At 39.1% G+C, this 15,893-nt stretch overlaps 1 protein-coding gene across 10 annotated transcripts in view; it reads right to left on the reverse strand.

Annotated features, from left to right (window-relative positions):
* The window catches only part of tjp1a (tight junction protein 1a), a 158,796-nt gene that overhangs the window by 127,941 nt on the left and 14,962 nt on the right, over positions 1 to 15,893 (reverse strand). For 3 of the 10 annotated variants that reach the window (XM_082162574.1, XM_082162572.1, XM_082162571.1), the window contains exon 1: positions 2,502 to 2,740. The exons of the other annotated variants lie outside the window; for them this stretch is intronic. In XM_082162574.1, the coding sequence (XP_082018700.1) occupies positions 2,502 to 2,596 (95 nt within the window). In that variant the 5' untranslated portion in view covers positions 2,597 to 2,740. Of the gene's footprint in view, positions 1 to 2,501; positions 2,741 to 15,893 lie in introns of those variants that run through there. 10 annotated transcript variants of the gene reach the window in all.

A 15,893-nucleotide genomic window follows, 5' to 3' on the forward strand; every position in this document is an offset into this window, starting at 1 on the left:
AGGTGCAAAAACTCTAAGGCCGTATGTTATCATCCCTCCCTGTGGGCAGGTTTCATAAAGGAGTCATGACTAAGAAGGTAAATGTCTGAAAGTCATAAAGTAGGACGCAGTGTTGTGCTGTAGAACTAAACAGATTGAATTCACTAGTAAAACATAATGGCTAAAAGAGAAGAAGAGAGAAAAAAATGTGTCACACTGACTTCACAACAAAAAGGTAACATTTTGCCAAAAAAACAACTGTGAGTAAAGTTTGCTACCACTCCATATCCAACCCCCAAATTCCCCATTTCCCGCTCTTTTTCTGCTCTACCCCATAGATAAATCCCAATTCACCACCACCTTCGAGCAGAATCTTCCCTACAACCCCTCAAACGATACTCCACATGAGGAGGCCGTGGGAGGCAGAGGAGCAAGAGCCGTAAGGCAGGGATGAGGCAGACATGAGTCAGTAAACCCAGTGTAATCTGTCTCCCACAGTGCCATAAAGCATCTGAAAGGAGATTACAATCTCACGGCAGAGTGGAAACATGTGTGTGTCAAAAACAAACAGAAACAGCTATTTTACCCTGACCAAACGTCTATAAGACAACGACAACAGTGAGGAGTTGGAGAGCAATCAGTGTCAGTCAGTGCTGAGATTCTCTGTTGTGTCTACTGCAGGAAACTGAAACTCAGTGTTTGACACTAAATCTATTTTAAAATGTGTTTATGTGCACTCTAAAAGTTGTATTTCAGTTTGTCTAAAAAGCAATAAAATGCCACTTGCAGTCAGACTGAAATTGTACCAGTCCAGTTTTTGTGAAGTCAGACTAACAGACCTAGATAATGTCTGACTAAGTGTGAATGACGAAAATGAGTATTTTGTGTTTCTTTGTAACACGGGATAGTCTAAAGCTACATTCATTGTTTAATGTAAAAGGGGTCCTGGGTTTAAACTTTTAACATTGTATATATATTTGTATATTTAATTTTATTTAATTTTTTTTAAGTTGCACTCTGCTCAAAACTGTGAGGGGCCACGTGCCCTCTCAGTTTGGGGCATGATGTTTCTGGGTGAGTTCATGCATCATTAAGCAGGTGGGAGAACAATGGCTTGCAAGATGCAACAGACAGACATCTGGGAGGGTGCAATACAACGGTCGCCTACCACTGTCAACACGTTCGTTTACCGTCCGCACGGTATGAGAAGAAAGCAGCAGAGGGCCAATAACCGTGACCTAGCTGGTTGGACAGATGCCTCCATCATGCCAATAATATAATGTAATTCTGATGAAAAGCCCTTCTCCTTTACCAATGCACACAACTGCTGTGCTGATGGGGAGGTGGGGCTGCCAACTCATAACACCCTGTGAGTCTTCTGAGGAGACCACAAGTGACAAAATAAAAACACAAATCGTGTAAAAAAAGAAAGAAAAAAGAATTAGAATTAGAATTATTATTAGAATTAGAATTAGAATATATATGGAACAATATAATGAAACCAATAACATAAGTGTAGGATGAAATCCCTTTTTCTTGATCACCTCACAGATTTCACCTCCCTCCCTTACATTCATCAATATGAAGTTCATTTACTCACTGCATTCCATAACAGCAAAAATTTTAGAACCATTAAAACAGTAAATAATAAAGTGGGTGTGCATAACACACAAAACATGGTTTAATCTGAATTTTCTGTGTCATAGAGGACCAGATATAAGGAATCACAATCCACTGGTTCTGATGCCAGCAGGTGTTCCAATGGAACAGAAATGTTCTGGATCTTTAAAAAATATGAAGTAACTACAAATCAAAATAAGTAAAATATAATATAAAAATAGAAAGGTCTGTATATATTATGAACTCAACACTAACCAGCTTCCACCTCCATTCAACCAGCCAACACAAACATAATTTAGATAATGAACACATACCGCTGTAAAATCTATCTAATGCCTATAATTTTGTTCTTCCATTTGGTAGAATGTTACAAATGCACTGAGAGGTAATAGTGGCTGCACCCATGTGATTAATAAGCTGTCTGAGTGCATTCAGTGAAGAGGCATTGGAGAATGAAAATTAAAAAATAACCAAGCCCAAAGCAAAGGAAAAGATCCTTACAAAAATATTCAATTATTTTACATAATGATTAACATCTCCAACTCAATTATTCAGCATCAACAACATTATTTATAGGTCCATATGTAAGCTTTTGTTATAACAGTGAAGAAATTATTCAATCACTAGTGTGCGAAAAGAGAGAGAGAGAGAGAGAGAGAGAGAGAGAAACGGTTACAGCGCATCAACATATCAATGAGACAAAAATAAAAGTCATATGTACAGAAAAAAAATCAGAGATGAGAAATGCAACAAAAAAATAAACGAGAAAAAAACCAGCAAAAACTCACTTTGGCAAACAAAAGAGAGCATAACAGCTGTAAAGCTCAGTGCACGTCACACTTCACTCTCCTCCCATTCCACACTCACTCACTCACTTCTCAAACTGTTCAGTTTATACTCACCACAGCTGTCTCTTCGGAGGGATGCAGTCGTCTTTGTTGGAGGCTGTCACTCCCATGGCCATCTGCATCACTGTTATGTATTTCTGGTACTTCATATTGTCCACCACTACCGCCACGAAACCAACATAGGTGAGCTTGCGCGCGTCTATTCCCTGGCATCCGCCTGCGCTGGGTCCACTTCTGTCACTTTCAGAGCGCCATTTCCAGTGCTGAGGGACTGACAAGGAAAACACTCCTCAAGAAGCACGACAAAAGGTACCATACCGCTAGGACCCATGTCTGTTGTGACTCTGTAATCTCATTAGTGCTCTGAATAGCCGACTAATCCATACAGTGTTGGTCAGGAGCGACACATTGTTTCTGCGCGCTCCTCGCGAAGCACTTTCTGTTCTGAAAACAATCAGAGAGAAACTCTGACAGAAGCCAGTGGCAAGTGACAGCAGCTGAGCGTTTGTGTGTGAGGTAGGAGAGAGGAAAAGTGTGCATGTATATACGCACAAAAAAAAGAGAGAGACGAGGGAGAGGGAGGGAGAGAAAGAGAGACGCGCACATGCTCGTGGAGAGCAAGAGTGGGGGTGAGAAGCAAAGAGAGACAGACAGTGAGAGAGCGTGCATGGAGCTCTCTCAGATGGCACGGCAATAGATTTTCAGAGAATCTAAACATAATATGAGGTGATTTACAAAACATCGTGGTTCATCCAGCTCACAAAAAGGTCTGAATGCAAATTAGATCAAAATTGAGCATCCTGTGATTTGGGCTTTGTGACCGGTGATTACCTAATGGAAGAGGGGGATGGGAGACAGGAATAGGAGAGAGGGAGACGTGAAGAAGGGGAGAGAAGGCACAATGAATGTTTTAATCCTGAACACATGCACATAACTGTCAGTAAACAAATTCGATACACAGATTAAATATTGTTCAGCCAAAAGCATCTGAATGCAACGGTGCTATTTTAATCCACATAAAACATCATTCAATCCAAAGTGACAATCTAAACAAGAGCCATTACAATGACTACCTGCTGACCTTTTTCATTCTCAATCTGCTTAAGTAACCCTCATCTGATCCCGCAGAGGTCTAAATGGCAGCCGTTGTTAGCCTGACCATCGGCTGCATTAATGGAGTTAAAGGTTAGACTTAATTAGAATGGGCACTTTGCCACTAGACAAGAGAATGTTATTAGCCATATGCTTTCTAGGTAACTACAAAATACAATAGGATCAGTTGTAAGTGTCTATGATTTCTTAATTAAATAATTTTTTGTCATTCAGCAGACCCTTTTTGTTTACAGGACACTGATTGCACGGACAGTCGCCTTATTAACTGCATCTGAGTGCTTTGTGCAGGATAGCAATCATAGTAACTCAGGGCTTGAACCGCGGGCCTGAACCGGTGCTCGGTCTGAAGGACACCCAGATCCTTAACCTTTAGGCCACAGCACTAATTGAGACAGGGGATTGGGAGTGGGGACTCTACACTTAAAATGGCTTGGAATGAAGAAATGGAAAGTGAATTGAGTGATTAGCGCGTCCATTGTAATTACAAAGGGACGTTCTTATTGAAGAGAGATTTATTGATTTATTATAATGGACCTCTTGGGTGTGCAGAACAACTACCTAACTACAAGCTATACAGAGTAAAACGGTATGAAATGTGACCAGGCAGAGGTTTGAGAGCGCACCAATGCCTCAATCCCACAGGAGTGCCCATTAACCTTTTTGGGTTAAGCATGACTAAGAGAGATGCGCTTTAGTGAGGTCAAACACCAGGACACATGGAAAAAATTCACAGAGATTATGTGGAACAAAAGAGAGACCACCTGAGACTATTACGATATTCTTGATCTTTTCATTCAAGATATTTTGCAGTATACTTTTTTTTTGTAAAAGAAAGCACATTTATATCGGTCTCGACTCTCAGCACTTTTTCTCCCTAACAGACCTGAAAATAATATGAGCACATTCTCCCCAGCAATTACATGCATCTACACTATTGAATTGAGCCTCACTAGTGAATCATATCAGGTCATACTAAATTTAGCATCTACAATATTGTATATGAGTCATATTAAAAGACGTGTTAAGTACATCAGATATTTTAAAGAAAAAAAAAAACAGGACTTATTAACAAAATAATGTTTAATAATATAAATATGCATGTCTGTTTCATCCATGTAAAACTTTAATTTATTTTACTAGTGCAGTGCCCGTGCAAAATCAGCTTTTGTGTGTGTTTTTAGTAATTACACAGCAAAAGTTCAGTGACATTTTTATTTGTGCATGGTAGAAAGCAAATACTGATACTGACATAATGACATACAATAAATATGGAAAACTGAACTACATGGTTGCAAAACAATTTATAATGGTGATATTAGGTGACATGTATTTGGGTATCTGTGTACAGGTAGCAGGAGTTTAGATTAGATTAGATTTACATTAGTTTCAACTTTGTTGTCATTTTGCAGATTACAATTATAGAGACAATGAAAGGCAGTTAGCGTCCAAACAGAAGTGCAAAAATGCAGAAAAGTGCAATGTGAACAGTATAGACAGGTAGTGCAGTATAAACAGTATATGACATATAGCGCAGTGTAGACAGTAGTATACAGTTAATGAAGTGGTATGGTGTACAGTAAGGATATGGGGATTTGCCGTCACGATCGGTAAGAGGAGAGTTAACCTCGTTTAAGCCTGCATAGCCTACATGAGCTATCCTGTTGAATAGGCAGGGCAACTATTTAACATAGCATATTCAACATCACATAGTTATAGGCTAACTTCAGCACGCATGACACAGTAATAACTTAGCATTGAGACCAGGCTATGCTTGAGCAAACAGTTTGTGAATAGGCTACTACAAATGATGGCCGTGAAAGAGACTGTGAACGCATTGAATAGGATATGTTTAGTTGGTGAATAGCATAGGCTACTATTACACAGAAGCGGTAACGTTAAGCGCACCAGAATAAAATATAATATTCAGAAGTAAACAGTGTAGCTGACTTACAGATTCAGTTAACATCCACAAATGAATAAGCGCAACGATTCAGGGAGCAGGCTACACAGTGAACTCAGAGAAAACACTGCGTAAGCTCCGCTGCTTTCTTCGACCCTCTCTGTCTCTGGTCCTGAGCTGTGCTCACTCAGTGTGCAGTGTGAGAGGGGGAGTGGCCAGCGGCTAGAGTGGCAAAAGCCCATGTGTGCTATATATTTAACGATATATTTTGCATTACTAATCCAAACAACGTCAAACTTGGCACTGCACTTACTCGTGCCCGTAGCAAGTCATCGATCAAGCTTGAAATCCATCAGACTAATGGTTCGAGAGATATGCGAATAACAGACACACATGTGTCTAGCACTATTTTACATTTTGTTAACATGTTTGTAGAATGTTTCAATACAGTGCTAGCATGAATTGGTGTTACAATAGAGGGTGCAGCAGTCTTTTATTAAACAAAAACAAACTCAAATCTTTACCAAACGGATTTTCAGGATCAGGAACAAGAAAAAGAACAAGATCAGGAACAGAACAACCAACAACATGCAACGTTAAGAACTGACAAAGAACAAGACAGAACACAGAACTTTTAAATAGACAGAACTGAAGAGCAAATTAACAAGACACACCTAAACTGAAGTAACAATCAATCAAACACTATAGAAACAAACAGGCAGGGTCGGAGGAAGCTAGAACTGAACTGACTAATAGATAAACTAAACGCAGACCAGAACAGAAATCAGGTTCTCTCATATGTAAGAAGGGGGGGGGGGGGCTTCAAGGACAATCCACTGTTTTAGCACAAAGCTAAAATGCACTAGCATGTTTTAACAAGTTGCTAGCATTAATTATCATGTTGCCAACGTGTTTTAACATGTTGCTACCATGAATTAGCATGTTTTATCACAATTCTATCATGTTTTAGTATGCTTCTAACACAAATTGACATGTTGTAAACATGTTTTCATTTGAATTAGCATGTTGTTAGCATGGTTTAACTGAATTTAATGTCTTTGATGACATATGACAGCAGAAACAGAACAAAAGCAAATGCATTAAAGGCATGTAGGAATCACATGACCAACAGGCAAGTCAAGTCCAGCCTGATCAGAGAGCATGAAGGTCAGTTGGAAAGTGACGTGTCAGCAACTTGCATGTCCTGAGGTCTCTACTAAAAGAAAGAAAATAGACTTTTCTGTCTCTTTTATTCTGTCAATACTCTGTTTCTCGGCAGGTCCTCGAGACACTTCAGATCAAGGCTTTAAAAATGGAGAACTGGATAATGACTGGTCTAATCTATTCATGAGCTATGCCGATGAGTAAAACACTATGCATTTAAACACATACTCTACTCATATTCACACATCTACATGCACACAGAAAGTGCAAATAAATTCAGATAAATGTTCAAAAACCATCGCGGGACACGTTTCATTTACTAAATTTAGAAACAAAGTCTTGGAAATGCATGTTATGCTCATCATCCTCAGTTCAGTCGGTCTAATCCGTTCTAATTACAATGATAAACACTGCATAATTCATGTTGCACTGTCCTTTTTGCAATACATAATTTATATATGTTTAATAAATTTGAGCACAGAGCTGACACTTGTGTCCCAGCCAATTATCATCTTTACTAAAAGTGTGCGGGACTCGCTAAAGAACTACTTAATACTTTATAATGTCATTTAAAAAAGGTCATACAATCAAAGTGACACTTTCTCATCTAGCACACTCCATTTTTGTGTTTCCTCTCTCAAATGTGTTTTAATGTGTGCTGCAATGGTCTCTCACCAGCAAGCAGGGGTCTGGGCAGCAGAAGTAGCCCAAGGTCAGGAGAGGAGGTTACTAAAATACAACACCAGACAGCCACAGCAGGTTTTCCTATTAAAACCTCACACCTTTCAGTCACAGATGACAGTGAGGAGCTTAACTGAGGAGATGGCGACTGGCAAGCTGAGCAGAGGACTCGCATTGATTAAAGCTGGCATTTAAAAACTACTTGTCGTAGTTTGTCCCTGCTTTGAGGATCACCGGATGGGTTTAAGATGGAGATTTCCCAAGGGGGGGGAAACGTGTTGATTATCCCCGGCCATAAGTTACACCCTCAACTGGCCGGCGGACACAATTAATCACATGACCCACCGCAGTGAGATTAACTCGGAAGCCTTGGACTACAGCCCCTTCCATTAAATCACAGAGGGAAATCTAACAGAGACGGCCAATGATACGAGCGGACACAAGGAGAGAAAATCAAACAAACAAATAAACAGACAGATGCCCTTATTAGGCAGATTCATTCAAGTCAGGCATTAGAGACGGACGGTGCCGTCCACCAGCAGCTTGTTGTCAGACCTGTTACAGCAGTAAAGAACCACAACCCTCACACAACAACCCCCTCATAATTGCCATGACGACATGACGCCCGGCAATCACCCGCTCCCTCAGGGCATGACATTTAATACTAACATGCATGAACACGATACACGCATACACAGAAAAAAATATACACTTATGCTGGGGAATCTATCCACAAATAAAGCTTTCTTACATGCCAGCCATTTTGGCAGCTGGCACACTTGTGATATGAAATATGCACAAAGTGATCTAATATGCATGTAAACAAGCTTTCATTGGAATAACCCACTTTCTGTTCTTCTTCCTCCTTTCACCTCACTTAAACTCTGAGGCTTTCCCACGCATGAGCCAATATCTCCAGAGGCCTTGGGAAGTGTTGGCATTATGGAGGGGTTCGATGAGGTCAAGACCCCCTTGTGCAGTCATAGTCCTACTAGTATCTCTAAAAGCTGACTGAGGGGTCCATCGGACCCATGCTGGTTGATAACATTTACTGTTAGAGCAGGAAATGGACAGATCCAAGACAGACTTAGACTGATTATTGCAAATATATATTAGATCACTGTTAAATAGCTACTCACAGTGCTGTCTGCCCTAGGCATACATGTAGTTGGCAATGCATCACATACTGAGGGTGTGGTTTAGCACAAAGAAAACAAATCCCAGTTCACATTGTTGCCTGTTCATTTCAAAGAGGAAAATGAAGAGAAACATACCTCAACTTTGGGTATTACTATTTTTAGACACAAACAAAAGAACAAAGAAACAAATATGCCAAAAAGCTGTTGTTCCACTTCAACTTTTCCACACAAATAAAAAATAAATAATAAACAACAACCCAGAACTTTTTTTTACACATCAAAAATGTGTTTAAAATAGATAAATAACGTTGATAATTTGATGTTTTTCAAAGTCTCTTATGCAAACCAAGGCTGATTTATTTTTTTAAATACAGTAAAAACTGTAATATTGTGGAATTTGAATACAATTTAAAATAAGTTTTAATATGTAAATTAAAACTTAATAATATTTTCAAATGTAATTTATTCCTGTGATTGAGCTGAATTTTCAGCATCATTAGTCCAGTCTTCAGTGTCACATGATCCTTCAGAAATCATTCTAATATGCTCCTAGCAGGCACACAACGTCATAAGACGTTGATATTTGGTTAAATTCTGTTTGCGGCGTCGGGTGACCAAAATTATATATATTATGAATTTTTTTTGTTTTTTGTGTTTTTAGGTTGTGTTGTAAAGTTACCAAAATCCAACGTCTTGTTGACGTCATAATGGTGACGTCCAATCAAATTCTAACATCATTAGACGTTGATATTTTGTTGTTTTTAGGTTGAGTTGTAAAGTAACCAAAATCCAACGTTGAGCCAACAACTCAAGCCAACGTCATACTGACGTCAAACACTGACATTTAGTCGTGAGGTATGGTGACCAAAACCCAACGTCTCCTTGACATCATAATGGTAACGTCCACACAACGTCAAATTCTAACATCATTAGACGTTGAAGCCCTGTTTTCAAATATGTGCTGATGTTGCCAACTCTTTGTACAATTATTATTACAGACTAGTGATATCACTTAATTAAGTGTGTGATCCCAAATATTGCTTTTGGTACCATCTAATAGTGATATATTGCTCAGTCAGTTGTTGTTGTGTTTTTTTCATTCTTCTCTCTTTTTTTGTGTACATACAACAGACCCAAGTAAATGTTAATGATTTTTCTACATGTTCACATACTTACTGCCCTTTAGCATCAACACTAGGAGGGTTTTAGATTTTGAAATTGCATGATATCAGTTGTGTTGCCAGAAGATAAAAACATCCACCCTTTCTGACGTCAACCCGATTTTCATTTCCAACCAAAATCCAACGTCTGTCCAACGTTGGATGTTGACATCAATCTGACGTTGGGTTCTGTTGACATCAATCTGACGTTGGGTTCTGTTGACATCAATCTGACGTTGGGTTCTGTTGACATCAATCTGACGTTGGGTTCTGTTGACATCAATCTGACGTTGGGTTCTGACGTCAACCCGATTTTCATTTCCAACCAAAATCCAACGTCTGACAGACGCTGGATGTTGACGTCAGTCTGACGTCACATTGACATCCGGTGCCTGCTGGTCTGATTTTTTGCTTTCTTATTATCAATGCTAAAAACAGTTGTGCAACTTAATATTTTTCTACAAGTAAAAAAGCTTCGAAACATTGTTAATATAATATGCTTATATTGCTTCCTGTCATCTGTTTATATAATAATACAGACTTCATGATACTTGGCAAAATTCACAGCAGTTAAATACATCAGAACATGAACATCAGATTCTAATTAGTATAACTTGAAATATCATTTGTTATTTACCTGCAATCTCTTTCTTCCAAATATTGGGGCCCTTAGGACACTTCAGTACATTTCAAACATACCTAGCCTCATGTATGCAGGAGGGACTTGCAGTCACCGAGGGCTAAAAGAAATAAACAGGGGTCGAGGTCTTGGGCTAAGAGCTCAGTACAAGTTGAGTCAGGAGGCAGGACTGGAGAAGTGATTTATGACAGTTGTCCAGAGGGCAGGGAAAAGGCAGAGGACAGATGAAGCAGGTGAGGGGGGAGGGCCAGACAGGAAGGGTGCTGTGCCATTTCATAGCGGGCAGAAACAGAAGGGCAGTGAGGCATGAGGCCGCAGCAGTCCCACTCTGCCTCCTGCATCTCTCACTCACACACTCTTTCATCAACTCTCCTGTCACCTCTTCTCTTCAGTCATTAGTGCCCCACACTGAGAAAAGTGCTGACGGCTCCCGGAGTCTGACAGTTCTGGGGAAACTCAAACATATGATCACCTGAACTTTCTGTACTAAGCTGAGCTCTATCCCACACCAGAAACCACTACATTAATCAGCCACTAGTAACTGGATCACAGAGATGCATGCAAAGTGAACAAAAAAATCATAAATTACATTACAAAAATTATAATAAAATTAATACATTTTGTGATTAAATTATATACTTTATATAAACATTTCTTTTTTTCAATTTTATATTAAGTTATTACAATCCATTACTTAATTAAAGGTAGCATAAAAGCTGCGTCTTTTCTTCCCTATTGTGACATTTCCGACTGAAAAGGCTTCTCGAATAAGAAAAATGTAGGGCAGATTTTGTCCGTCTATAATTGATTGGATTGTTGTGGTTTGCTATTGCTGTGATGTCATGTGAGTCCCGTCCTCGTCATCACTTGAATGACTTTAAGTTCTTCTCTTTCTCTCCTACTGTTTTTTTTTTTTACTGTATTTTCCTAATTCTACGGCACTTTGGTTCAATGTTTGTTGTTTTTTAATGTTTTTATAAATAAACTTGAACATGAATCAGAGGAGAGAAGTTGCTGAAATAGGGAGGGGAAGCTGTTGTGATTAAAGATTAATCAGAACAGATGTGCACGAATAAATCATTTAAAATAAATACCACAATCTTTTTGATTTATCAATTTTCAATTTTGATTTCACACACATTTTTTTTACTTAAAATAATAAATAGTAATTGTGAAAAAGTAGTATGTGACCCTGGACCACAAAAGCAGTCACATGGGTACATTTTTTGAAATTGAGATTTATACATCATCTGAAAGCTGAATAAATAAGCTTTCCATTGATGTATGGTTTGTTAGGATGGGACAGTATTTGGCCGAGATACAACTATTTGAAAATCTGGAATCTGAGGGTGCAAAAAAATCGAAACGTTGAGAAAAATCTCCTTTAAAGTTGTCCATTTATGTTCGCGATTGTGCTGCATTCACTCATAAAAATAAATGTTTTATATATTTACGGTAGGAAATGTACAAAATATCTTCATGGAACATGATCTTTACTTAATATCCTAATGATTTTTGGCATAAAAGAAAAATCGATAATGTTGACCCATACAATGTATTGTTGGCTATTGCCACAAATATACCCGTGCGACATGGGACTGGTTTTGTCATCCAAGGGTCACATATACATTTATACAAAAAAAGACAAAGCAAGAAGGTGAGGTGTGCACCAAGACATTCTTAAGCTTATACGGGCTGGAATAGCGCCTTCGCCTTAACAAGGGGGTCGTCAGAATCTGACAGTGTTTCCATGGTGATGAGGAGAGTGGATTTTCAGCTCTTCCAGAGGAAATTCTCTCTGGAAAGCTCAGTTTCTTTTACAAAAAGGCGGAGAGACAGATAGAGATTGACAGAGACAATGTGATTATGTCAGTTGCAAATGCCTAGTGTGTGTGTGTGTGTGTGTGTGTGTGTGTATGCTTGCATGTGAGTCCATTAGAATTCAAGCATGTGCACTTAGTCAATTTCAATCAATGGATAAATAATGGTCTGAGAACAAAATGAAAAAATGGTTCTTCTAATGTGCTACTGACGAAGAGACTTTCAAGGGTCATGTTGTTGCCATGGCATCAGGACACTAGCTGAAGGCAAAAAAAGGAGACCGTATATGAGCATACAAATCTCTCCTACATCATTTTTTTCCAATTCTTAAAGTAATAGTTCACCCTGAAAATTCTGTCATAATGTCGTTCCAAACTTGTATGACTTACTTTCTACACAAGAGATATTTCGAAGAATAATCGGTAAACAAACAATTTTGGTAAACATTGACTTTCATTGTGTGAGAAATTTCTTTAAATATCTTCATCAGAATTTTCCTTTTTGGGTGAACTATCCCTTTAACTAGTGGGTGAGATCAATGTTGTAACATGAATTTTAATGCTAACCAAACTGAAATTTGTTGCAGGGATGAAATCCCTATCACACATGACCTTAAATCTTAGTATAAAAAATAAAGGATTTACTGGAGAAAAATAAATTTTAAGGTAAAAAGTTACCTTAAAGGTTGGGTGGTTTATAGTTAAATTTTTGATCATGATAAATTACTTTTAAGGACAGAACTGGGATCATCCACAGGTTCACACACAAGCTTTTTATTTCAAGTAAATGTAATTACCACAATAAATTCTTTCTTTTTTTCTTCTTTTTTTCTTCTTTTTTTTACCACCCACCCTGGTGTTGGGGGAGGTTTTTAAAAACAGCACACTTTGTAATTGATATTAATTTACAGAGTTGAAGGATAAGAGTTGGTTTCTAAATTATATTACCTTGTAGCAGATATATGAGAACATTACGTCAAGAAACATTGTGCAAAACTAGAATCACAGACACAACACTCCTTGATCTCCCCTACTTCAAGAGAACATTGAAAGAGCAAATTCTAAAGTATCTACTGTACACTCATATCAGTTAGAGAGTTATCAGTACTATCTGTGACAACTTTATAAACTTTATAAAAAGAGACAGAAGTAGAAGCACAGTTTTCCACTCTTATATTTTGGCTAACACATTTGTTTAAAATCTAGTCCACTTTTCAGCCACATCAAACAGCTTCCTTTTTCCATTATGCAAGGCCAAGCTATTTACATTTATGTAATTAAATTTTTGTTCTTCAGGAGCTTCCTTTGTTTGAAACTTAACGCTGAGCAATGACGTTTGTGTGTGCGTTTCACTGCGATTAATTTAGCATCCTCCCTTTGTTTATTTTAGCTGTTTACAGCATCAGGCCTGGTTCTGAATGAATGCCAATGCCAGGCGCGGGAAGGAGAGGGTATGTTTCTGCTGCACCAGCCACTTCTGCATTGGCTTATCAAGGTCAGCCAATAAGCCGAGAGCCAGAGCCTGTGGAGGAAGAAACCTGAACCAGCACAGCGTCACAGCACGGCGCACACAAATCACGGCAATCCGACTTGGTCCGTAACTACAGGAGATAGGTGACAGTGCCCTGTTTCAAAACTAAATTCTTTGACTGGTTTAAAAGGAGGGTCTTTTTGGCTGATGTTAAACTTTTTGAGAGTGCCCAGTTTCACAGACAGGGCTTAGATTAAGCCAGTAAAATACAGCCTGTGGTAAACATAACTTGACGATACTTTGACGTTTTGTTCTGCAATGTAAACTGCACACACTCACACCCCAAACTTTCTTATCTAGTTACTTATTAAAAGCATACATTTCCAAAAAGAAACATAAATGGTTTGTGTATTGACGTCATCCCTGCATGACACCAGACACGACTACTGCTGCATCTCATTCTCAATTCAGAGGATGCTTCTTTTTTTTTTCTTTTTTTCGCACACACTAATTTTTATTTTAGGTTAACTACATTTTGTCGCTATCCATGATACAATACATATTGTTGCATTTTTGTATTGCGATATTTTGTGACACGATATATTGCTACACCCCTAATGCCCAGTTTATTGAGGGTTTGTGAGATGTTTTACCAAGACATAGGCTTACAAACATAACCTTAAAGGTAAGGTGGGTAATTTTTCGGAGAGGCTAGCAATAGCAAGATAGCTTTGAAAGCATTAGCACCCATCCTCCCTTTAGAGTGCTCCCCAAAGCCACGCCTCCTGCAAAACACATGAACGCGTACAGCAGGGAGCAAAGCATCAAGAGAGACAGTGTTAAACTACCTCATGTCTCAAAGCACATAACATTACAATAATAATGAGAGCACTGACCTGTATCACCTGACTGCTGCGGATTCATTTTGGCATTGATAGTGTTGCTATTGAAACGCATAAGTTCAAGTCACGAATTGTATATTTGACTATAATGTCACGGTGTTCCATCTCATACAAATTACAGTAGTTATGGCGTGAGCGCAGAGAGCCCGATCTCATGAAAGTGCGTATCTATAGCACGAATGAAAATATCTCGTATCATTTATAAGCCAAAACGAGTTTTTGCGTACATATGATACGCAGTTTTCGCGTGCATATGATACGCACTTTATGGCGTGTAATACGCACGCCCTCCTCACCCCTAATCCTACCCAAGGGGTTTGCAGTGCGTATCATTTGAACGCAAAAACTCGTTTTGGCGTATAAATGATACGAGAAATATCATTCGTACAATAGATACGCACTTTCATGAGATCGTGTTGGCGCAGAATAAGGTGTTCTATGTTGTTTGGACATGATCCTGAGGACCCCCATGAAAACGAGATGTTTCATCTCATGGGGTTGATCCTCTAATAAATGTTCATAAATAAATAAATAAGCTAGTTGTTTTGGTTCAGGAGGAACTGTAAAAGGTGGCTGCTTGTGATGTCTGAACAAGCAGGGTGCGTGGAGGAATGGAGATACATATGTTAACAGGCAGGTAGGACATCGTATTGTTGCCCTCGGACCGAATGCAATAATTGGACGAACATTCTATGCTCCTACACCTTCCACAGACATACAAATACATTTAGACCACTTAAATTATGGCGCTTTTCCACTACACAGTACCAGCTCGCCTCGGCTCGGCTCGGCTCGACTCGACTCGCCTTTGTTTGGTTTTCCACTGTGTAAAAGTTGTACCTGTACCCGCTTCCAGGTACTTTTTTTCGTACCACCTCCGGCGAGGTTCTAAGCGAGCTGAGGCGATACTAAAATGTGACGTGAAAACACGACAGACTGCTGATTGGTCAGAGAGAATTGTCACTATTCACTGCGTCATCATTGTACGCACCAGACGGAGTATCCTGAATAAAAAACAGCAAAAACAAACACAAAAACATCCAAAAACAGCATACACTCAATTTCCTCCATAGTCCTGTGTGTGTGGGTAGCGGGTGTGTCTCGCGCGGCTCGCGTATAAGATTAAGTCACGGCAGTTTCCTGCGGCGTCGCTATGACGACCAGGTACTATTGTGGAGGTACTATCTGCAATGGAAAACGGAACGAAAAGCGAGCCGAGACGAGACGAGGCGAGTCGAGTTGAGCTGGTACTGGTAATGGAAAAGCGCCATTAGTGGTTGCTATCAGGATGTGAAGAGACTTTCAACCAGCGTAACAAAAAAATTCTGGAACAAATCACCTACCCTGCCTTTAAGTAGGAAGAACATTGCGTTTCCACCAACAGCTTGGAATTTTGTGCATAAAATGCACAATCTTTGTAATCAGCCATTCTTGAGTAGCTTTATGAGCTCTTCTG

This window comes from Leuciscus leuciscus, assembly GCF_965113295.1.
Source record: "Leuciscus leuciscus genome assembly, chromosome: 2".
NCBI classification, from domain to species: Eukaryota; Metazoa; Chordata; class Actinopteri; order Cypriniformes; family Leuciscidae; genus Leuciscus; species Leuciscus leuciscus.